A 26156-nucleotide genomic window follows, 5' to 3' on the forward strand; every position below is an offset into this window, starting at 1 on the left:
CTTCTTCTTCTTCTTCTTCTGCCCGTGTGTGTTAGCATGATGCAGAATCCAGCCACCCTTCTATCCAGTAATCTAGCCTGCTATCTGTCAGTTTTAATTTTCTCTAAAGCGGGATCGTTTGTCTCTATATTAATAACGTAAATTCGACTCGGCCACACTACTCTCTCTCTCTCTCTCCAATGCGCATCCATACAGAAATGGAACGCTTGTAAACACAGCCTCCAGTGACCCTTTTCCCGTCAACGTTTGAGCGTGAAATCACCTCGGTGATGTAACACCGGACTCCACCTACCCGTCTTCTTCTTCTTCTTCTCTCCTTCCTCGTGCTGGAGACTTTGCCGTGTTGGGGAAGATGGACTGTAATTTGACGTAACATTCATTCTCTTCTTGTCTTTATTTACCGCGAGAAACAAAGGGATCATGACAGTAACAGTTAAACCTAATTTTTAAAAAGCTATACTAAGAAAAAGAAAAAAAAAACGAATAAGTATGCTAGCTCTAGCAAGTTAAGACAAAAACAAAGAAACGTACGCTTTGACAGCGATCGGTATATTCTGCGTTCGTAGATTTTCTCCTGCGGGACCTTCGGTTAAATGACTGCTCTAGCTTTTAAAGTACATTAGTCCCAGTCACCACCATGACCTGATTCACAGCGGCGCTGCGGCTTGAGGGATCTACGGGCGTCATTCGACGGAGTTGCGTAATGCTGCGTTCATTCATGGAATTGCGTTGTGTTTAAATCTCTCGAACTTAATGTCCTAGCGAGGACAGTTTATTATCTTCGCTGGCAATGAGGCGTCGCGAGATTTCAGATCAAATTAGTGGACGCACAAGGTATGCGAGACAAATAAGAGAGCGTGTCATTCATAGGGGAGGTTAAGGCGTCTTCATACAACAGTTCGCCCTATAGAGTACAGCCTAATTATCCCTTGCGGTATCAAAATTCTCTCTTCCTCCTGCCGCATGACAGTATTCATCATCCACTTCAAATTCTCTCTTCTTTCTTTTCTTCTGCTTCTTCTCTGTTACTCATTTTCCGTCGGCATTTACTGTAACCTATAATGTCTCTCGCCCTCGCTCTGTATCAACACACACACACACACACACACACACACTCACTCAGTCTCTCTCCCTCTCTCACTTGCTCGCTCGCTCGCTCTCTCACTCTATCTTTGTATGTGTGTGTGTGTCTCTCTCTCTCACACACACACTCCCTCCTTCCCTTCCCTTCCCTTCCCAAGGCACCCCCCTTTCCTCCCATCCTCCTTCTGCTTCTCCCTCTCTCTCCCTCCCTCAGCAGTCTGCTTCTCTCCCTCTCCCTTACTCCTTTCTCCTGCTTCGCTCTCCCTCCCCTCCTACAACCCTCCCTCGCTCCCTTCCCCCTCGACTCTCTCTCTCTCTCTCTCTCTCTCTCTCTCTCTCTGTGGCTGCTGTATGTGTGTTTGCGTTTGTGTCTTCTTTTAACTAAGGCTCCTGATGCTCTCATACGTGAATTTCACGTTCGAGTTTCTGTATGGAAAGTGAAATGTGTTAGACGAATTAAAAGTGGTTTTGCTGTAGGTAGTGAGCACAAGTTTAATTTTGCCCGAGGGCGTTCTCTCTATTGGAAAATATATCGTTCCCAAAGACCAGTCATAACGAGGAAATGAGTGGATCGTGTTGTTTATTGTGAGTTTCTCTGGAGCAAAAGAAGACAGGGAGATATTACGTTACGAGTTCGGTAATGCAATTGGCAAAGGGAGATCAGTGATGTAATAGTTCCCACCACTTGTTGTAAATGAATTAGAGGTTTCCAGTGCCATTCGGGTGACACTAAATACTGACTGCAATACTTGGGTTTTGGGCACCTCGTTCCTCCTCGTCAGTAAACCTCGGAGATATGTGCCCCCTTCAGAAGCCCTTGTGGGAATGTTATCTTGGTGTCAGTCTGTCTAATGGTTGGGTCACTTGAGGTCAACGTTGTTTGAGGTCATGGGTCAAGATGTTAGGTCAAAGCTTCGGAATATGAAGCCAAAAACCACGTGTACTTTTCTCCTGCAGAAGGCACTGAAGGGGTGGGTGGGGGAGCCCAATGGAAGAGCGGGGGGTTCAGGGGAATAGGGGCATATAAGTCAGTATCCTTGCACGTTGATTGGTCGAAGCGGCACTGTAGGTCACGTGACGTAGAAAACCCCTGCTGATTGGCTAATGTATAGTGACGTCACTGTTTTCCGTCACGTGACCAGTCGCCGCCATATTGAGAGCTGACTTACAGCAGCTGAGTAGATGGCTCGCTAAATTCTCGCCTTTTCCCGGGCACTTTCGGATTAATGGTGATTTTAAAGTGGTAGTGGTCGAGTGATAAGTGGTGGCCGATGTGGTGATACAAGTGCAAAGTGTGTAAGTGCGTCTCTTCTCCAATTATCGGAAGCTGAAGTTGGATGTGACAGATCCATCGGACGACTGCCTCCCTCCGACCCGCCAAACACCAACAGGATTTTAGCGCGCAACTTTGAATCTAGATATGGCTTAGTGCAACCAGCGACACTGGTTGCAGCCTCTTGTTTTAACCACATTAAGTGAGTTTATGGTGAGATATTTAGATTTCGGATCAATTATTGGACTTAACTTGTATGATGGAAAACTCGTCGGGTAGAATCACCCCGCCGGTGGAGTGTGGGGCGCCGGGCTAGGCATAAGGACGCAAGCCACATGCTATGGAGGAGGGGGAATAGGTCTGTTTGTTATCATAAAAAGGGAAGTTGCTTGCACTTTAGGACTACGATTACGTCAGTACGGGATGGGTGATCGTTGGGACTTGCCTTGTTCATAGGAATTGATTATAAAGTCGTCGTTATGAGTATGAGGAAGAGGTACTGAGAAAAGGGGAGGGGGTAGAAAATGGAGTGGGCTGCGGGTTACGTCCCTTCTACTGCGTGGAACAAAGCGGAGCGCGGCGGGGCGGGGGAGAGGATTGGGGATTGGACAGAGGGAGTCAGGGAGAGGGGGTTATTTGGGGGAGATACAGGGGGACGCATAAGTTGTACACACACCGCCACGCACGTACACACACACACATACACGCACACACATACATAGGCGGGGTGAGGGAGGGGCGCAGTTTGGGGTGGTGAGGGAGATCTTTCTCCCTCCCTCTCTCTCTTCAGTTTTTCATGCACGTCCATGGGTGTACATACGTACACGGCTGGCTGTGTGTGTGAGGACGAGAGAGAGTGAGAGAGGAGAGGGAGAGAAATTCATAGGTGAGTGTACGTGGATTGCGACCTTAAAACATACATGTGTTGGTGGATGGGTGGGGGTTTATTTATGACTGACACAAACGCACATACAGATACGGATCCGACTTGTACTTTCTTTGAAACGGACTGACGGCTGACATTGATCACTCTCAGAAGGTTAAATACACATTAAATATAATGAATTTCAGCGTGAATTGATGGCCCATCTCGGAAATATTTCAAGTCAGTCGATCGACCTTTCTTCTGTAAACACGTGCTTCATGTCTTAGGGAAGGAACATGTTTGTTTTTTAGCCTCGCTCTTCGATCACACACACACACACACAACTGAAGTTCTCAGAACTGCGTAACTAGGCCTACTATTGTGTACAGCAGAATTGCTTAGGCCTACGCATACCAAGACAAGGCCAACTCGTGTATTAGTAATGCCAGGTGTACCGCTGGGTTATCTGTTGTTCCCACATAGCGTAGCTCCGGTGGGAGTTGCTAGTTAATTTGATTTAACCAAAATACGGGGTTTAACCAAAAAAGGAAAATTAAAAATTTACAGAAAGGTAACTGACTGTTTATGTCAGCTACTACCAGCTTGAACCTTTAGCCAATAGGTACTCCCATCGCTGCGTGTAAACAAAGTTCAGTTGTTCTGCAGCTAAAGTAGTGAGTGATATTCTAGCCAAATCTTTTCCAGTGGTTCGTAATAAAAATACAATTCACGCGGACAGGCCCCTATAACAATAATACATTGGAATATGCCTAAATGAGATCTAGCCCTTTGTTTTGCAAGCAGTGTGCTTTTAGATAGTGTTTATTTTACAAAATAATTTTCACAAAGAACCTGCGGCCTCCAATTTTCAGTGGGCATTAGACATGTTTAAGATGAGTTAACCTCAGAAATGCTGTAGCCAGTTGCTCTTTGTAAACAGAAGTCTGACAGTACTGGTTACTGAAGGACACATTTACACTTGGCATAGGGTGTAGGTTGCTTGTGGAATGTGGGTGTTCTTTTATTGCTTACTGCCTTATTATTGTTTAAACATGAAGATTATGTAGCTATAGCTTTGGTGAGGAGGGTAGGAAGCCACGTTCTAGACAGATTAGGCCTAATGTTTTATATTAGGCCTAGTTATTTTTCTTTGTCAGGTCTGGGGTATCTAAGGTATGTGTGTATTGAGATTCATTGGATCTGGATTGGGCTGCTATTGGGTGATCTAGCCAGTTGTTAACTGTAATTATACATACATTTATGTATTATACGTATATAATAAACATACAGTACTGTATGCACTTAGCATAGGCCTAAGTGCATTAGAAGCAGAGTACTGTTTTGTTCCCTCGGCAGGTTTGTATTTATATTGAAATGCTAAGCAGTATTCTACTTACTGTTCATACACCATGTAATTCTTTGTAATTCCATGAAGCTTCTTCATTGATATTTATTACACATATCTCATTTTCAAGCTCTCTTAAATGTTTTAAAAATGTATTCAAGGTAACATCTTTCCAGTGTCCTTACTGTAGTGCAGTACTTTTAACTTGAAACTGTTTGAGAATGGGTAGAGTGCCTATGTATAATTTTCCATATATGGATGCACTTGTGTGTTATAATCTTATGTAAGGGGTCTAAAATGTTTTAAGAGTAAATTTTTAATGTGATATAGAACTGAGTTGCCAGAATGAGAAATCTAATGGTAAATATTTTGCTATGTATAATGAAGAGTGGCTGAGGGCAAAGTGTTCCTGATTTTTAATTGAAATGATTGATTGACTCCTACGGCCAGGAACTGAATTGTAAGCTCAAGCAGTTCATTAGGATAAAGGATGACAGATAGGAAATGTTCCACAAGACTGATCAAAACTCTTGATTAACTCTTATGACCTGTGAACTGATACGCAAGCTCTTTAGAGATAATATTGCACCTTGGAGACGTAAGGGGCAAATGACAGTTGAATCCAGTGGGCAGTATGTATGAACATAAATAGCTAAATTGCTTCATGCACAGCTCCTCAAAATACCATAAATTGATTTTGCTGATTTTACTTTTAGATTTAAGTCAGATGCTACCCTTATGTCCTGAAATATAGCTTGCCCTGACAATTTCTTGCTGTGGCCTATTTTAACTCTCGGTTATTTTTTGCATTCTGCATCCGGTACACTATCACAGAATGTTTTATCTCCTTATTTCTTTCATGGCCATGTTTGACAAAGAGTAAATTGTATTATAGTGTGAGAAAAACTGTCAGGACAGATTTACAGCAGCAAAACTCCGACCTCCTAAAAAGTGTGAATGATTTTATTGAAATCTTAAGCAAAATTCTACTTCTTCCTGTATGTCTGAGATAAAAAATAAGATGTAAAACTTTGCAAAAAGCATGTCTTCAGAGTGCATTGTTGGATATGTGTAGTCATAAAACTGATAAAAAGATTGCTGTTTTGGGGTGCAAGCAGATTTTTTTTTTCTGTGATTTCACTTCCAGACCAAGCAATTTAGAAAAATGACGAGATGAATATCTCATGGGTGACCTTGATGAGGTGTGATAGTTGTTTATATTGTGCACAGATTCTTGAGATCTCTTTAGTGGTATACCCAAAGGGATATGCTGTTGAACAAATAACCAAAATGTTGATTAGCCAATCATGCCATTGTGTAAGTAGCACTGTGCATAATGATTTTGATTATATTTGACAGTGCTTGTGGTTACCTTTCACACACACTTCTTTTTTGCAACACTTAAAAAGTACTGCGCTTTTTAAGTAAGATTCTGAAAGATGTTGAATGTTTGTTACCGTGGTGTTATGCAGAGTTGCTAGGCAAGTATTGCTTGGATAGTGAAAAGAATAGTCTTAGATGTATGGGAAATGGGGTAGTGGAATGGTGAAGAATGTCCCATTGCTACACATAGCCAAATCAATAACACAAGAGTAAGATCTGTACTTCTCTATGCAGTGGCAGCATGAACGTAACAAATACTCCATTAGAACTTTTGAGAAGTTATCATTATAAAGTTGAGATTAAAGGCTGCAATGCATCAGGGAAATCACTTATACAGATGAGAAATGCTGAGAGATGTAGTGCCTAAAGACTGGAAAATCAATTGAAACGGTTTGCACATGTGATTAAAAGAAGATACGCAGTCATCAGAACGGTAGATAGATGTGGAATAGTAATTCCAAAATGCTGGTGAAAAGTAATGGATGAAAACCTGGACCAAATGACAGGTCCAGCAAAATGTCCATAAGACAGGAAAGTGACTAAAAGACACCACTGATGCTTCCAAGTCATACTGATGACTAGTATATACCTTATTATTGATGACATTTGGTTTGAAGTACATGACCTAGTTCCACTTGGCACAAAATAGCTGCAGTTATGATTAGTCCACTTATGTTTTCAACAGTGATTTAAAATTGGGAAAGAAGTTTTAACAAGATGCAGCCCACATTACCCTTATCAGGGAGTTTTTTTAGTGTCGACTTCGGGTAATCATTTGGATTTATGAATTGTTTAGGGAAGTACTATCAACTCTTATGTACCCTAATAATTTTGCAGTTTTTAGAAGTATCAGTGGTGTACTTCACATCAGGGGATAATTTTTGCTTGTGTAAACCAATCAGACTTACTATTGATATTACTTTAGTATTTTATTTTTTCACAACTTAATGTGGTAACTTTCAGAACAGAGAAGTATTTTAGCAACAGCAGGAAGTTTAGTGTTTACAATCACTTACCTTTTTCTCTTCTGCAGTACTCTTCCTGAAATCCTCATCTTTACCCTCTTTTTCATGATCTTGGCTATTTCGCTTGCTGGCAGCAAGCAAAATTTCAGTCTGCTGCTTGTTTATCTGATCCCCCTCCTGTTTCAGTCGTCACTTGTACAAACCATATTAGGCTTTGAGATCCAATGTAGTATAGTGTGGTTTAGAAGCTACAACATCATGGTGTAATTCTCGCAACATGTTGCAGTCACAAAAAAGTACTGTACTCAGTTTTTTATTCATTAAATTTTTTTTTTTTTTTTTTTTTTTTAACCAGACTGATGTTACCTAGTTTTTTATTTATCATCTTAATACTGGCTTTGTGCAATCCATTATGTTGTCAAGAAATGTAGGATGACCCACCTTTTCCATGGTCTTCTCTCCCTCCTTTGCATAATCCTTCACACCTATTTTCTTTATTTTTACTCCTGAACATGAATTATCCCTTACTCCATGTATAGTTTTGAGGATAAATAATTTGGGATGAATCTTACCAGCTGTCAAAGATTAGCTATATCTTTCTGCCAGTAGACAGGACGATTTAGCTATTTCTAACAGTGGGTAAGTATCCATATCATAAAATTTATATTATGAAAATATAATGTGAAGATTAAACTTTATCTGATATTCACTGGAAAGAGTTGGGACTTTGTTACAGAAAAAAGAGGGAAAGTAGGGAAAGACTATGAAAATGATAATGACAGAATATTTTTGTCCCATGTAAAAGCAGACATTTCTGTATAAAATGTGCAGTTGCATACATTGTCTTTTTTGTAGATTTTTTTTTACCCTGCACCCTCTTGGGTGAGAATGTAAAAAATGAAGTAACTTCCTTAAGTAATTGTGGATGTCCTTTCTTCTTAGTAATAAGGTTAGCATGATTACCCTAACAACAGACTTGAGGTGCCAACAGTTGATTTTTATGCTGTACAAGTGAGAAAGAATCTGGCATCATAAAACCTAGTAGTAAAGGGAAGTTGCTCTCAGGACATTGCTGTGTTGTTAATAAAGGAAGATGTTTATTTTGAATTGGGCATACACGTAATTACCATTTTTGTTTTGGTTTAAGTGGAGGCTGTTTTAGGCTTTGCTTACATTGGCTGTCTTTAAAATATTGCTGTCTCTGTGTTCTATCTTTCAATGACCTAGATATCTACATTGGTTCCACTTTCTTATTTTGGTCAGTGTTTGACCAGAGTAAGTACGTTATTCCTCATGACTGCGTAACATCTGTGAAGCCTTTTCCAGATTTACTGTTACCCTGGTGTCATATTTGCTCTCTTAATTATTCTGTTTGATGACTGGTTCCTCTATTGCTGAGATGTTGAATTATTCTCCAGTTTCTGTTTCCACTTTCAGGTGGCAAGTGTGTAATTTGATAACAGTTGTTTGTTATCTCTACTTTTTCTGAGGTGTAATTAATGGGAATTAGCCTAGATGACTTCATAGTATACCCATTGTTTAAAAAAAGTTGTGTATTGTTCTCAAATAGCCTGCTGTGTGGTGTGCTTATAATGAGCAAACCACCCCAGTTACATGATAGTAGGCTACGTTTTACCTAGTTTGAAGGAAGTATCTGTGCTTTACCATCCTTCTCATGTGCTGTTAACTAGAAAATCAGGCAACAGCCCTCAGAAGGGAAAATGTCCAGGAAGAAATATCATTGAAAACAGAAACGTCATTGCTGCACAACAAATTGCTTATACTACCAACGGGGTGTCTTTTTGACAAAAAACTTAGCCAGTAACCAGCTCTTGGGTTGCAGGACTTTTGCCACTTTCCAAAGCCTGCCGCAGAAGTTGGAGGTAGCACATGGAGGATTGTGGAAAAACTGTGCTTTACATAGTGTCATCAAGCACCACTTTACCAGTGTATCATTAGTCGTGGATTGGTTAGAGATTACTTTGAGTATAAAAATGAATTAAGCAATCATCCACAGAATAGGACAGTAGAAGAACAAGTACTTCACTGTGCAGTAGTATTAAAACAAACCAATAGATACCACATAAACAGTAATTGAGAAGTTGAGGCAGCAAACAAAATGTATCATCATATTTGTGCATGAAGACTTATGAACAGCACAGAACTTTAAGTATGGGGCCTGTTTTTTCTAAGTTTTGGAAAAAACAAAGTGTTTAGTTTCCTTTGGTAAAGCCGCCGAGTCATTGAGTTGGAGCTTGGTGCCGTACTGTTTGCAGCTCACTAATTCGTAAAGTTATAAAATTGAATCTGCTACATACTCCACTAATTGCTCAGTTCTAGTTCTCTGTTAGGGCTTGCAGCCATTCCAGCGTATGTTAAGGGAAATAAAAGCATCATCTGCTTATTTTCAGATCATCAGTAGCTTTAGTGAAGATTAAGGACACCAAGGGCTTGACCATAAGTTTTTGTTTTTAAATGACAAAGCTGTTAAAGATTGAACAGCCATTGCAAAGAATCTATAGTACAAGCAATATTGTGCTGCACAAGGGACATTAGGTGGTACCCTTGCATTATAGTACAGGGTATTGTTTATTTACAATTTTGCCTTGTTGTTAGCTATGCCAAAGACCGGGTATCACCTCAATATTTCCCCACCCCTCATTAATGAGAAGAGCTCTTGAAATCAATTGGCAATATTCAGCTGAACAAGGGTTTAGGTTTTGTTTGGTTGCTGTAGAGGTCCATACCAAACCTCATATTCATCTCACAGTACCATCACTCACAGGACCATCACTCACAGGCTGCTCCGAAGGGCCTCTGCTGGCATGTGGCCAGCTTGAACTGTACTAACCAACCAGTCTGCTGAACTCATCTAATATCAGTTTATGTTTGAAGGAACATGTTGCCTAAAGTGTTTTCCAAGCATCTAGTCATACAAAAGAAATGTCCAAAAGGTAGCTATTTGTATAAAAGCTTGAAGAGAGTTAAGAGAAGATGGTGGTTGGCCTTTGACTAACATCATTTTAATCAACTCATGCTGCTTGGGAACAGGCATAACATTTTATTTCCCTGCTGACAAAGCTCGAGTGACTATGGTTTCTCTGTGATCGTTTGCCTGCCTGTCTTATGTTTCAGCTGTAATTTAAAATGTTAATGGTTCGGGTTATCTAAGAACTTAGCAAATGATAAAGATATGGACTCGGATTCTGTACACAACTGTTTCCATGTTTTTACATTTTGAACTGTAAGAGGTAAAGAGTTCATATTTGGCTTGCAAATTTAACTTTTGAAGTCCTGTAAGATGACCTTAAAGTTTAATCATCCTGGCCATGACATTATTGCTGCCACTGGGACATTAGTGTTTCCAAAACATTTTGTTGAGGAACTCATGAAAGGCTGCAAGAATCATATAAATTAACCCTTTGAGGTTTTGGGGGTCCCAAGCTTAGGCTGTATGTGGTAAAACACACTACAGTACTGTATTGTGGATTATTGCTGAAGAGCTTAAAGGTGAATTTTCTTATTGTTTGTAAATTTTTTATTCAGAATGCTGGTGGTAGTGCCACTCATATTGAGGCCAGATAATTCCATTGTGATTTAGTATCTGCAGTGTAAAACAATAAAACTGAATAGCTTGAATGACATGAAGTTTGCCCAAAACAGAAGTAAATAAATCTCTACATAACAAACGTGGAGACATAGCCTACATGCTTTTTAAATTGTGGAAAAGTACACAAGATTTAATTTCCGATTTTACTTATGTATCATTGTTATTTGTCAGCTATTGAACATTGAAAATAAGGAACTGGCAAAATGGTTATGTGAAATGATGATTCTTTTTAAACAGCCCTTACTTGCATTCCCCAACACTTTTCGCACTTCATCCAAGGCTACCGAGGTCAAAATATTTATGATTAATTTTTTTTTATTGGAATTCAAGGTATAAAATTTGCTTACATCATCATAATTTAAATGGTGAAGTGGGAAATCTTTTGTGAGAAGTGAGTGTAGATATGGTCCATTTTATTATTTAGTTAACACTGTGGCCCATTCTAATTTTTGAAGTAGGTTATACTGAAAGAAGGGATTTTGTTCCTTGTTGTAACATGATTTTCTAGTAATAACGCAACAGGCATACATATGAATGTTGTGTGATCTATTTTAAACTTTTGGGGGCGGGGGCACGTGTTCTCTGTGCTCCATGGGATGTGGTTATAGATTGGTCTTTGAACAAAAGTGTGTTACAGTATTTAGTTTTAATTTTTATAGTGTTCATGTTTTGGGATATTGAAAGATTTCATGTTATTCCAACATGACATTTTATTCAATTTTTGTCATTGCTAAAGGGTTTTTTGATACCATACAGACACTACCCTACTTATGAATAAGTTAGTTCCGGACAACCGTTTGTATATTGAATTGTTTGTAAGTTGGTTACTATACTCTTGACGCCCATTCAAGTACAGTATGATATAAAATCAGTACATTCTTGTATGCTTTTTTTCATCCTAAAACACAATACACTGTACATGGAGAATAGGCATGCAAAACAAAATTTGAACGTATGGGTGTCAAAGGGGAGTGCTCTGAACATAATTTTAATTTGCAATCCCATTTGTTTGTACCTGTAAATGTTTTAGGTTGAATGTTTATAAGTAGGCTGGTGTCTGTATTAGAATTTTAGGGAATTGCCTTTTAATGGTATATGAGAGATATAAAGATTAGTAATTATCTACATATTGAAAAGCATCATAGACAAGCATTTTTAACTCTTTCAGGTCACCTGACATGTCTGAAACTGAAGCAACATCAGAAATGGAAGAGTCGGTGGTGTTAGGTTGGTATATTTTATCTGTCAGATTACATGCATCTAAATTAATGTGAAATTTACTGAAGTTATGAACACAGTTTACCGCAAGTTATATGATTAGCCTATTTAAGTAGAGCTTTAGATGCAAAACGTCACTTTCATTGGCAATTTCCTACTTTTTTTTTTAAGAAATGTTATATAAGATACTGAAAGCAGTTAATTTAAATGGGTGTTCTATTATTTAGTCTAGTTGCTTATCACCTGTACCAATGTTTTAGATTCATTTACAGTGGTACAGAAGATACAGTACCTTAACTGTTAATGAAAGGTCATTCAGTAAGGGTCAGATATGTATGACGTGCCAGCAGTTATGAAAGTTTGAGTTATGTCAATTTACTAACTTTTATCCATTTTTTAACTAGCATTGGTCATTCTTAACTCTGCGTTTTTTAACTAACATTGGTCATTCTTAACTCTGCAGGAACTCAGTTTGTAAGGCAGGTTAACCCTTTGAGGCTATGGGGCTGTCATGGTGTTGTTTTAAAGCTGGATACCTCTACTTATTGTATTAAATAGAAAACAGTAAAAGTAAAAATGTTGAAATATGTTGACATTGGCTAAAAAATGTATGCAGATGTGACACCATATGAATCTCAATAGTTGAGAGAGGGATGATGATATCATAATCTCAAAGGGTTAATGTATGACTTTATTGTATGTAAATCTACATTTTCATAAGACTTACAATTACTTTCTTTATTTTTGCAGAAGGTGAAAAGGTGAAGGTGATGAATGGTGTGAAGGAGATGGAGGATAAAGAGGTGAAAATGCAGAATGGAGATTCTGAGAAGTCACAGATAAATGGTGATATTGAAAAAATGGATGATTCCGAGGTTTCGGAAGACCACAGTGCTAGTAGTAGGAATGATGTCAGTAACAGTGATGAACGGCCAACAGAGCCCTCTAGGTCTGCAGAACCGTCTCCAAAGCCTGACAGCAAGGCCAGTTCGGGAAGTAGTGGTGATGTAAGTGCTAAAGTAGATTCTCATGATAAAGCTAATTCAGAGCCTGTTGGTAGTGCAAAGAGTGCAGGTGAGCCTGAGCCCACCAAAGACAGTCCTGTTTCAGAGAGTGCCTCTGCACCGGCAAGTGAATCAAAGGGGGAATCCAAAATGGAAGTTGATAAAAGTAGTGAAAAGAAAGATGTTGAGGCTATGGATGTAGATAAGTCTGAAAGTGGCGAGAAGAAAGTTAGTAGTGCGGTGGAAAGTGAGAAAGAACCCAAGAAGGAGAGTGAGAAGGCAAAATCAGAAAGTGAGGATAAAATGGATGCAAAAGAAGCCTCGTCGGAGAAAGCGGATGCCCCAAAAAATTCGGAAAAGTCAGACGCGAAAGATGCAGAGGGAGACAAAAGTGATAAAAAGGATTCCTCTCCTGAGAAAGATGGAAAGGATACCAAAAGTGCAGCCACTGTGCCAGAACCAACGACGACCCCAGTTACCCCGGTTGGGAAAGGTAAAAAGGCTAAGAAAGAAAAGAGTGAAGACGTTCAGGAGATTATACCTACACGGCAACTGAGAGTGAGGAGAACCCCAAGGAAGTACACTGAGGATGACGATGACATCAAAATAGAGAAGGAGGTCATTAAAGATGACAGTGGGGACGATATCCAAATGATTGAGGAAAGTGATCCCTTGGCAATTAGTGATGCTGATGTCAAGAAAGCACAACTCAAGGATAAGAAGGAGGTATGTAGACCCATGCTGTCAGTTTGTATGTCTGTGTTATGTTTGTGAAGGAAAACTGCATAGTTGTGCATATTAAAAATTCAATGAAGATGAGTTGATGGTTAAGCAGTTTTATGAGATTTTAAGTCTTTAGGATTCAATTTTGTAATGTATCATAGTACTTTCCATAATTTTTATGTTTTGGCTACTTTTCATTCAGATGGTGATGGTATTTCTTTTACTAAATTTCGTTGTAGGTTATCTTTAGTTTATCAAGAACTGTATGTCTTAACAACTGAAACTTATGCAGCAGAGCTTTTTTATGATTTTAAATGCAAAATTATCCCATACATAGTATGATGACGGTCAAAGACGTATGGACTTTATTGTTGACGGTACATTTAATCATACTAACTGATTGTATTGAAGGTTGGTACTGTGTTTAAAACCTGAGCAAAAGGAACACCAGTTGCTTGTGTTGTTGGTTGAACCTAAGTTTGAGTTGCATTCAGCTTTGTTATTCTTTAGGTTGAATTTCCATCACTTTTGAAGAATTTAGAAATACAATATGAACCTGTTTGGAAAGATCTTCAGCAGGCTGGTTGTGATTCAGTGGTGAAGGGAAAACAAATCATATTGAAGCTTGCTGTGTTGAATTACATGAACTACACTTGAACATTACCCATAAACATTTGTTTTGGGCTAGTGTTCCACTTTTTCTCACTCTTACCAATGTTGGGAAGGGATTTAGCAAAAGCATCCTGCTGGTACTGTGGATAATTGGTAAATAGTTTGTCTGATAATAACGATTGTTTGTCATTCATTCTTAAGTAATATTGGCAATGGGCACTATGTGTCATGCGCAGCGTAGTTTAGATTCTTCAATAATGGGTTCTTTTAGAGCGTTTCCTCAACAAGCTGCCATGCTGCTCTGTGTTGAACTCTTCAGTTACTCCCTTTCCTTTTTTCACATAGCTCTCCAGCTCCTTTAATTCTCACTGGTTTCAACCCCCCTGTCACGTCAAGTTTTTCTAGATTCTTTCACGTCTTTCAGACTGCTTTCACATTTACCATTGTCTTAGTACTTTGCTGGGTCTGTTTAAATTTGCCAGTACTATTTATCAAAGAAAGTACTGATCTTGTGTTAAGGCTCAGCAGTTGTACTATACTTGATTACAGTGTGGTTAAAAGCTGGAAAACAAAAACCTAAAGTCCAAATGACAAAGTAAGTCAGTAACAGAAATTTCCAGTTTGCACGAAAAAAATTTTGCCAAAAATAGAAAATTTTGTTTAGGACAGTAGCATCCATTGTTTATTTACCTTTGAAGTGACATAAACAAATTTGTATTCATGACTGAAAAATTTGGATCAGGGTGTTGAAAGTCATTTTCTTTGTTTGGTGTATTTAAAGATATTTTCCAAGCTAGAAAACAAATTTTGTCCTCATTTCACCAAAAGAAAAAATGAAAGAAAAGGAAATTCGTTGTCAAAGTGATCAAGTTGAAGTTTGATGTTAACAGAAATTTGATAGCGGTAAAAAGTGCTTTCAAAAAATAAAGTAAAAGCAAAAATAAGGGCGTATTTTTTGTACCATGCTGAACTGTTGATAAGATGTTAAAATTATAACCTTATGTAATACATTGATATTTATGCCAACAATATTTGCAGTAAAGCGCCAAAGAAAATATTTACAGGTTTTCGCTAATTTGACATGTGTTAGAGAATCACAACTGTAGTGTGTGTATGTGTGTGTGTGTTTGTATAAATCAGTTATTCAACAGTGAAAACTTGTAAAGTTACAGGATATGCAGTACATAAGTGCTAATAAAATAAATAATGTGCCTATATAAGAGTAGGGAAGATAAAGTAAAAGCTTTTTCTGAGTTTTGTTGGGTAGATCTAAAGCTTTTGTGTTCAAACGTTTGTGTTTGTGTATGCTATTGAGTCACCTTCCATTTAAAAATGACTGACATAAATGAAATGCAGTACGTAGCTTAATCTGACAAAAATGAAAATATGTAAGGAAATACAAAATAACCTCCCTGTATTATCATTGTTGTTATTCAGAACATGAACCGTATTCATATGAAACATGCCCATAGGGACCATTGAAATTCAAACTTCCAAAGAATATGGTGTTCATTAGAAAGAGGTGACAGAAGGTAATGGAAAATAAAGAAAGGAGAGACCGGTTAATAGTGAAAAATAAATTAAATTACAGTAATAAATAGATAAAAATATGAGTAAATTATTAAAATACAAGGAGAATTGTATTAGGGTATTAATGCATTGCATCTGTGTTTGAACTTTTGAAGTTCCAGTTGCATGGCGGCATCCTCAGGGAGACTGTTCCAGAGTCCAGCAGTGTGAATTGTATAACTATTGTTCTGCCAAGTGCAAGGATTTGACTTTACAAAGACCTTAGTACAGCAGTGTTTTTCTCAGGATGTTTCAGTGAAGTTACGGGAAAAAGAAAAATAGCTGAGCCTAAATGACAAATTAAATTTGGCCAGTATCAGAAATTTGTATGCTTGGCAATAAAATATTTGCCAGGCACAAGGTAATAGAGATGTGTAAATCTTTTCTACCGTGCAAAATGATGATTCTGTTTAGAGATTTTTGCTAAAGCAGCAAAAAAAAAAAAAAAAAAAATTCTAGTTCTTGTAGCTTGAGAGAGAATTTTTAGTGCAGCCTACTAGTACTGTGAAATTAACCTTCGCTCCATACTGATAAAATTGATAAAATTAATTAGGTACATAAATAAACGTTATATTAATAATCATTTTACTACGGATCTGCTGTGTGTGTACATATATCTTGTACACATGTATTGGATATTGTTAGTCACAGACCAGTGTGACACCTTCCTTGCATACAGCAAGACTCCTGTGATGTCGGTCTCATATGAATAATCAGTACTGCATATGATGAATATTTAACAAATTATTTTAGTACTTGCAGTTCTTACATGCATAATTGGATTTTTTGTGGTTGAATTCCAAATGACATAAATACAGTATATATTATCATCTGTATCTCAAAGCATGAACTTTGACTTGTTCCAGTGTCTTTTGGGTTTATAACATATCCTTTGTGGTATCCCTGTTAGTGTTTGGACTAGTAGTTGTTTATTTAAACTGAATTTAGAAACTCTATTCTAGTTCTGTAAAGTAGTATTCTACTCCGTTATATGCTTCACACAGCAAGAATTCATTTGTAAGTTGCTTGTGTAATGAGTTTTGGTTTTTATATTTTTTTTGAGTCTCCTGCTGCTAGTCTATATAGTGTTTGTCATTTTTGCTTCTAAAAATTAAGGTCATAGCTAAGTTTTAGTGATTCACTTTTTGATATATTTGGAGTTGTGCTCAAATTTAAGTGGTAGTTCATTCCAGTGGCTCGGGGTGTATATGCTGATAGCTCCATGGCATGATGGGCATTGAAATTTAAGTGGTAGTTCATTCCAGTGGCCTGTGATATACCATGCTGATAACTCCATAGCATGATGGGCTGCCCACTCTTGCTTCTGCCTCACCAGATATGTTCTTCCTTGCCCATTTATATATAAAATTATGGTCATGTTGTCAGTCATAAGCACCATCAAATGTCCTGTCAACTCATCTCGGAAGGCTTCCTTGTGAATAGTGCTGTCCTCAACTTGAGCATGATGACATGCAAGCAAATGTTTAGTTCCATCCACCTGAGATGGTGTTCAGAGGTGCTCTCCACCCTGCCTTTGACACATCCAAGAACAGCAGCATCTCTGGGGAAGAGGTGTTCAGAGGTATCCTACTGTGAGGTTCATGTCGTCCAGCTTCTATCTTAGGTCTGTGGCTGTGGGACCCGGAGTAATGTGATCAGTCTTGTGTGACTATTCCTCCTTCAGGCACCACTGCATTGGTAAGCCATAGTTAAGATCGCAACAGAAAACTTAGAAGGTTTACTCAGGCCATAAGTCAAGCAACAATGCTGTTTTTGTTTTTCATGTTCAGGCACAAGACTTCAGGGAAGTAGTATCAGGAACCATAAGTGCAGTTGGGGAATCCCCTGCCTCTGGTTTGTTGAATATTCCTCTTAGTCATCTTGAACACTGCCTGTTCCCCCTCGCAGAGGAGTGAGGACAGGTATGATTCACACCTAGTGGAGGTATGGAGCCTGGAATGCCCTCTGAAGACACTAACGATGATATCTGTGCTTTTCTCCCCCTTGAGTCATATGTCTCCTACTGGGAGACCAAACATTCTTGCCTACTGCAAACTGAACACAGAGATCAAGTTGAGGGTCAAATGTGGGTGCTGCCACAAACCTTATTCACTGTGTGTACTAGGTGAACATACGTGTTGGTCATCCTTTGAGGTGATATAGAATTCTCAGGCATTATCTTGCTTAAATGGCACACCACAAACACAAAATACTATTCTGTCTGAGACCAACTATAAGAGAATTCTCTGACATTGGTTGGTCTGTCTGAATGAGCCATGGGGGGACCCCCTTTGAAGACTAACAATGGCTACCAAAATTAGGTTTTTTGTACATCAGAATTTGTTTTTTCATATTGTTCTCATGCTCTGTAGTAATTCAGTTTTTATTTAATTTGAAATGTTGATCGTCTGTCTTGATAAATTCCTCCACAAGCTGCTGGGTAATGCTGCACACTGCAATAGATATTGCCACCTTTTGCCACTTCTTGTGTCTTAACTTTTCTCGTTCTCGTAGTTCATGCTCTTCTATTCTTTTAAAACCTGTGCATAAAAGATGTCATGGAATTTTTGATGACTGAGTTGTGATGTGGATAATGTTGCTGACCTTTTAAGTGATGTGTTTTCATTGTCAAGAATTGGGTTCGAATAGAATAACCAATCTTTATAGGGCATCTTGGTAAGATGATTTTTTTTTTTTTTTTCTTAAATCATTAACATTATGCAGACTGTTTAGATGAATTATTTTAATCAGAAATGAGCTGGCCTATCAGATGATGTAGTCTTTGGATGTGTGATTTTGATGTATTACCTTTATCATTTTAGTGTGAAAATGGATTTTAGCGTGAATTTAAAACTTGTCTCGTATGCCTTTCTAAAGGTTGCATCCAAGAACCTGTTTGAATTAGTATAAAAGGTCAAGGTTAGACCAAGGTTACTATGCAGCTACTCAATAGCAGCTGTAGTTAATCTCAGCAGTGAAGTAGTCTTTACTCCTTTATTTTCTATGGTACACACTTGATTGTTTTAATTTTTTGGGAATTTATAATTCTACTCGAGGAACTTCACCTGTTACTTTTTGGAGGAGGGAAATGATTAAGTAGATGGGAACATGTTAATTTGGGAAGATATAATAGTAAAACTGGCGTTAGGGACTGTTTGTTTTTGTGTTCAGAAAAGTTCTTTGGTTTCTCTGTTTCATTCTGTTTGCTTAAAATGTTAAGGGGGAAACTTTTTTATACACTTGGTTTTCTAGTACTGATGTATAATTCCCATATGTGTAACCAGTGTAGTGGATGCCTGGTATAATTTTTTATGAGTTATCACTCATAAAAGCTAAAACTAGTAGCTATTGAATTTTCTCATTCATGTCACTGAAATTAGTACTGTAATGGTTTTAGTTTTGATGGGTTGTCAATTATTTTATATCCATCCAGAAATTCAAATTACATTTTAAGGCTACTTGTTAACTGGATGAATAGCTCCTTAGGAATATTTTAGCTCCAATATTTTGATGCAAGCATGTGGCCATGTGATTAAGCCAAGGATTACGGGTCAAGTCTGGTGAAGAGTAATTTTGCTGGTTTTTGGTTCAGTAGCTTGAAGAGGTCAGTTATGGAATAGTCACTTGGGATTTTTTATTAACCATAGTTTTTTGGTTGCCCACATTAGAGAAAAAATAGGGATTTTGGCATAATTTTTCTTATTCGCTGAAGTTTGGTATAAATTGAAATTGAAATGGTTGCATGTCGATTTATAACCATGACAAATGTATAAGTAGTATAAAGATGATGTTACATATTTAAGATCTAAGAGATACTTAAAAAGAATTGTGAGGCCGTTGTATGCCTCTTTAGGTACAGTGATTGTTGTCTTTAAGCCTTAGAGGAAAGACAGTCTGTATGTTTAGTTTTAGAACATGTAGGAAGCATGATATTATAAGGATGTAGTAGACTAATACAGTTGAACTGCTGCTGTCACGAGCTCCATGAGCCCCAAGAAAGATTAATGCTTGTGAAAGGTTCTAATTTTGAAAATAGTTTTTGTTGGTGGTTAGTTCTGTTGACTTACTGTCCAAGTAAATAAACTTGAACTTTTGTAAAATGTGAGAAAATAGTTATTAAACTTAATGTGTTGGAATTTTCTTAGACAATTTTATCTGACACTGTACTGTAGGGTTGATTCCCAGGTCTTTAGATATTGGATTGTATTTATGAGGTCTCATTACATAGTATTTTTTTCCTGATGTTCACTGAATTATAATTAAAGCCAACTTTACTGGTAATTTTTCTTTTTTGTATATTGCACTGTTTTTTATCACTGCTCTTTTCAGTGAAGTACATTGATTTTTCATCTGACCTTTGGATTGTTTAAGTCTGCATAAAATGAAAGCTTTAGATGTAGAAAGGACAGAAATGCCTGCTCTCTCTCTCTCTCTCTCTCTCTCTCTCTCTCTCTCTCTCTCTCTCTCTCTCTCTCTCTCTCTCTCTCTCTCTCTCTCTCTCTCTCTCTCTCTCAGACCAGTTCTAATTAAAAGTGTTTGTATATAGTGTTTTTCTTCCCATTCTACAAAGTTCATTGAATCCAGAAATGAATAAAAGAATAATTCAGTTGTGACTACAGATTTCCAGTGTTTTAGGTAACATTTTATATCAAATGCTTAATTTACATGTGGTTTAAGAGAATATTGTGAAGTACTACATTGTGGTCATTAGGATTTTTGTTATTGATTTGTTGGTGGTGTTTACTGTTACTTATATGAGTCTGCACAATTTTCATGGGGTTGAGGGCTTATTAAATAACTATACTGTAGTACTGTAACATCATTGGTGAAGTGAGACTGTCAAACAACGTTAATAGGTAATATTACCAGTTACAGTAGACATGCTTTTGTTTATAAGCTCTGATTTCATGCTAGATTTTATTTGAACCCCATACAGGTTTATATATGGCAAGATGATCTTTTAATTATACGAATTAGGCCGGTTAGATAGTCTTTATATACTGGGATTAGGTTGTCACATGTAATTCCAGTGTGGAAAAAATTTGTTACAGTGTACCTAGTTGATGAAAACAGCCACAAAAAGATTGATCAGTTTGGATAGGTAATGCATCCTGTTTCTGTTTTGAGAACACCTGCTAAAGATCAAATTTTTCCTTGCTACTAGAAATGGTCACGTAGAGAGGTTTCATGATCAAAAGAAAAATAAAGATTAGTTGTTACTGGGTGAAAAAACATTGGCAGTACTTGCCATTACAGTATAGGGAACCAATATGATGATTGCATAACCATATGCGTTAGGTGTAGCCTGCTATGAGAGGAACTGTTTCTATTATGAGAGGACTTTGATACAAACATTTTATATAGTTTTAGGTGAAGTAGAGTAATTAAGGTGGGTACCTGCTTTTGTCATATTAGGTACCTGCTTGTTACTTATGTTATATATGCATACTAGTTTATGGTAATATGGCTGTATCAGCATTCCTCATGCTAATGTCTCCCAGAGAGTAGGTTAGTTAAATGTAATGAGATTATGTTAAACATTGTTATAACATTGGCTTTTCTAATATTAATATTTATAGCAGTGCAATTATGATTAGGAGTGTGCATCATATACAAGGGATTAAGCACTTTTGTTATCTGCCAACAAGTGTATGCTGGATGGCATTCAGTTTGGAATTTAAGTTTTGATAAGTGAGAGTAGGTTGATAAGTAACTAGTTAATCCTATTTTTGTAAGTATTTAATTTTAAGAGCTTCCAAAAAAGTAGAAAAGACATTAGACTTGTCTGGTCTTTATTGTATGTAGTGGCTGATTAATTACAGTACAATATAATGAGGTTTGTTCAGAGTTTTTAGCAGTACCTTAGGAAACCACAGCTTAGGTATTAGGTGGGGGAGAAAACATAGTAGGAACTGTGAAAGTATCACAACTTTTGCAGGTTTTTATACTGTATTAGCAAGTGGTAATACACTGTAAATGAAAGTATCACAACTTTTGCAGGTTTTTATACTGTATTAGCAAGTAATACACTGTAAAAAATATTTAAGAATGTAATAAAAGTTTAGACATCATAAATTTTTAATTTACTTGAGGAGTTTGGACACTCGTTCGTGTAAAGGAATGTCTGTGTAATGTTCATATTGATAGGTTTGGGGAAGAGTTCCCTCTTCCCTATGTCATTTACGTGCTTCTTAATGGTCTTGATCTATTGTATTTTATTTTATGCTCGGATCTATGCTAAATTGTCAGGTTGGTGCCTTTCCTATTGTATCAAAATTAAAGCACCAAAGATCATTTTCATTGGGGGGAAAGTCAATAAAGAATATTTATTTAATAAGTAACCTGTGGTAGTAACAGAAATCTGTGAGTTATAATATTTTTTCACTTTGAAAAAAGTTGCATTTGCATTATCATTCACTTGCCCTCTTTTAAGGTGTGAATTTAACTACCTACAACTTGTGTAAATTATAACATAATTTACTCTTGAATTAACATTGTGGTGTGCTCTTTGGTTATAAGTGAATTTGCTGAACTATTCAAAAGACCCAGTTTGGTTTACTTTTAACATTGGTTTTGTGGCTTGTGCTTTTGTGCCCCCTCACATCTTTTTTTGTTTCCCAAAAGTTTTTGCAAAGTTGAAACACTTTACTGGAGATGGAGAAGTTATCAACGAATAAGAAAACTATTTAAGTCGTACGAAAGTTATCATATTTTCCGTGTACAGTAGTAAGTTTTCATTTTCAGTATATATTTTTAACAATGGGGTAAGAATTTGTCACATGTGGCATTTATGCTGCTGAAGAACACTGCTTCCTTCAGAAGTAACTGTAGGAAAGGAGAGTAGAAATGTGGTCAAAAGAAATAAGAATAGCATTGGATAATTTTCAGTGGAATTTATTTCAGTCAGTACATTTGATGTGTAGATTTTATGAATGCTCTCTTTTAAAAAATTCATTCCTTGTTTTATTGAATTTTTACAGTGTGGATATTTTCATTAAACTCTTTTACACGACCAATAAGTCCAATCCCTAGACACTTCAAGTGCTTGCCTGAGGTTTTTTTTTTTTTTTTTGTCAAGTTTGAGTTGAAAGTGAAATAAGCTAAAGTTCAAGAAGTTGAACATCTAGGTGGAAAGAAACCAAAGAGACCATAGGAAAAGTGAAACCCAGGAAGCAGTGCAGCTGGGCTTGTAGAGTCACAGCAAAGAACTGCAAGGCACACAATAATTAGTGATGGTATGGATTGTTTTGGTGTGTAATGGTCATTGGTAACTGGCTAGTCTTTCTGCTTAGTTCTTAGTCTCTCTCTCATTTGGCTGGAACCCAGACTTCACACTGATCAGTTGAATGTCAAATTTAATCCCAAGTCGTCATATATTCAGCTGAAGGTTTGATCGAAAACAGAAAACGTAGGTACCTCACCCAGGTGAATATAATGCTGCCCTGTTATATACAATTTGGCAATCTTTCACTCTAAGGATTTCATATTGGTCACAGAGTACCTGTCTTTCACGCTAAGAATTACTTTGTCACGTTGGCCTTAATAATAGCAGTTTCTTCTAATAGGAATTTGAATTTAAAAGGTCGCCCCACACATAGAAATGCAAGTTACCTTTATTTAAAAAGGACAGGTTATTTTATATTGATAAATCAGATGGAAAATCTTCAAATTCTTGTTGTTGGTAAATCAAAGAAATTTGTCTTGGTAGCTCTTTTTTTCTTCAGTTTTAGTGCCATTTTACTTGGTAGGAATTTTGATATTTTGTAATATTACTTTTTTTCTTATTGAGTTTTTTTCTGATTGTGAGTTCATTGGAAATGTAATCTGGTACTACAGTGTAGTCTTGTTGATGTAGCATTGTTGACATTGAGTGATGCCACACAGGCCACTATCTAAGTTATTGCCTCATCAATAAACAATTAAGTTGCTGAAAACTTTTGGTGTACTGTACAGAGGCATGAAAATATACATTGGTGACATTGACCCACCTCTTATGCCTCTTACCAGAAAACAGTACATTGCCATTTAACCTTTCTGTCATCACTACTGACTATTGCAGTGCACATATTTTTTTTATTGAGCACCAAGATGCAATATACATTTTGGTTAATATTTGCTTATTGTGATTGTTAAATGTCAAATATTTAGCAACTCGGTCTTATTGAATTTTTTTGTCATGGGCCTAATTTATTTTAAAGCAGTGTACTGTATTCTTAAGTGTATTTATAATCTCCACTCAGTGAGGATGGTAAATTTTACAGATCTGGTGTGCTGCCAAAAACTCACCATTGACTTGGTACTTAGATAATTATGTGTATTATCAAGAAAGGGCCTCAGGAAGAAAGTAACTGTTCACTCATCTTGTTTGACACTGCAGGCCCTTTTGGTGGTACTTTTTTCAAGACCGTTGAAATGGTTTTTGTTTTGATGTCACTATCAAGTAATGTCTTGATTTAGTACTAAACTGTTCAGTAGTGTAATTGGGCTTATTAATTTGTTTCCACAGGAAAATGTGATTTGACTTTTAAGCAAAGATTAATAGCTGATAATGTATTTGAGAGTCTTGAATTAGTTTCTGTTGTGTGTGTTGAGATATTTTGCCTCTTGATTTCCTTGTCTGGTTAGTTTTACTACTACACCGTCCAATTTAAGGCTGTTGGGTGTTGTCATATACTGTATATGAGTAGTTTGATATATACTTGAAGATGTCCAAGAAGATGTTGTTACAAAACACACATTTTTTAGTTCATTGTAATCTTACTCAGATGATGTTGATTGACTGAATTGACAAAGTTTATGTCTGGATAGTTTATAGGTGAACACCAGTTAGGATAAATGGTTAGGAGAGAAAACATATGTGACTTTCAATAAAAAATATTTGTCACTCTTTTGTATGGGCTCAGTCATTCATTATGCAGATATACTGACATATTCAAGTTTTATTGTATACTAAGACATTTTTGGTTGGAGATGGACTAACTCTGCATATACTTGAACATGTCTTTCAGATAATTTTTTTAAACTCTTTAGAACTTCAAATTGATCAGAACTTGAGTCAATTAAAATGCTAGTTTACTGTTAAATAGGCATGGCTGCTGCTCTGAAAAATATGGCCATATGATTGCATATGGTTAAGAATGTAAAAAGTACAGAAATTGAATATTGTGTATTAGTTCTACAAGTCACAGTCTCCTTAAATGTTGCCCATAAGAGAATATCGAACAAGTACTGTTAGAACGTTGTATTGTTTGTAAAGTACAATAAGAGAGTTAAGGCTGCTTGCACACCCAGTACATGAATGGCTTTCAGGTCTTTTTATGATCTTTTACCAGACTGCTAAGACCTGTTGTAAGTTTCAGTAAAAATCTTTTGCGTAAACAGTACAAAGAAGAAGAGTCATCGGTTTTACTCGTAATGTCTTGTTGAACCTTTGGGCCAGCTATAGGAAGTCGCTTGTCTTTCTGTGTAGCTAGTAAGGGCAAATTAACTGAATTGAGAAAAATACCTACTGAGTCAAGGAAACAAGTTTATGAACAATGAGTACTGTAGTACATAAGTTTAAAAATGATTGTGGGTTCATGCATCAGTGGGTTGTCCAACATTCACTCACCTTTAGGACAGTAAGTGCCAATTCATTGAATCTGGTATCTTATTAGTAGAATAATTAAAGATGAAAGTTTTGCAAGCTAAACTGGTTTTCAGCAGTTGACATCATTACTAGACTAAGATGCACCCTTTTCCTTGTTACTTCCTTCAAGGGTTTGAAACGGGGGCTTTTGTTTATTCACTGTCTTGTTGTGCAATTGGAAATAAAATACAACATGGATTATGGTTGTATCTTGCATCCCTGTTATTGTTGTTTAAAAGTTGTAGGGTTACCTCATTTTCTGAGTTAACACATTTATTGGATGTTAAAACATGAACATGAATTATGGGTGCAAAAGTTAAAGTTTTGAAAAACAGAAACCGTGTATACTGCTTAGTTGTTTTGCCAGTCGGTATAAAATAGTTTCTTTTGTCATTTTTCTTTGGTGAAATATGTGGGGATGAACAGAAAATTTTGAAGGGAGAGTGTTCTCAAGTAAGCTATAGCATTTATTGCATAGTTTTATGAAATGTCTGTTGTACCGGTGATACTGCATCTCACCAGGTGCAAATTTTTAAGCAAATTGGTTTTTTTTGTGCCAATTATATTTAATTGAAAACGAGATTATGATTTGCATGTAAAGTATTGGAAATTTATCTCGGTTTTGGTCTCATTTTGAACCAAGTACAGTAAATATATTTTTAGTAGTTTTTAAAAATGTAAAACCAATTCCTTTGCTTATTGTAAAAAAAAATATAAAAAGCAGTAGAGATTTTGTTGCTATCAATGCCTCTCACTGCATTAAGAATTATAAGTAAAACTGTGTAAAAATTTTATGATTCCCCATTTAGTACTGGTTTAGTGGTAATAAAATTTATTATGTGGATACTTACCTACAGTGAAAGATAGTTTACATCTCA

General features: G+C 36.9%; 1 protein-coding gene across 14 annotated transcripts in view; it reads left to right on the forward strand.

Moving 5' to 3' along the window:
• Positions 1–26156, forward strand: part of LOC136846665 (uncharacterized) — a 165435-nt gene that overhangs the window by 104366 nt on the left and 34913 nt on the right. For 5 of the 14 annotated variants that reach the window (XM_067117663.1, XM_067117671.1, XM_067117668.1 and 2 more), the window contains exons 1-3: positions 2216–2558; positions 11693–11751; positions 12493–13472. In XM_067117663.1, coding sequence (XP_066973764.1) covers positions 11703–11751; positions 12493–13472 — 1029 coding nt within the window. In that variant the 5' untranslated portion in view covers positions 2216–2558; positions 11693–11702. Of the gene's footprint in view, positions 1–2215; positions 2570–3060; positions 3243–11692; positions 11752–12492; positions 13473–26156 lie in introns of those variants that run through there. The other 9 variants (XM_067117665.1, XM_067117669.1, XM_067117673.1 and 6 more) reach the window with 5 other exon arrangements.

This window comes from Macrobrachium rosenbergii, chromosome 15 (assembly GCF_040412425.1).
Source record: "Macrobrachium rosenbergii isolate ZJJX-2024 chromosome 15, ASM4041242v1, whole genome shotgun sequence".
Classification (NCBI taxonomy): Eukaryota; Metazoa; Arthropoda; class Malacostraca; order Decapoda; family Palaemonidae; genus Macrobrachium; species Macrobrachium rosenbergii.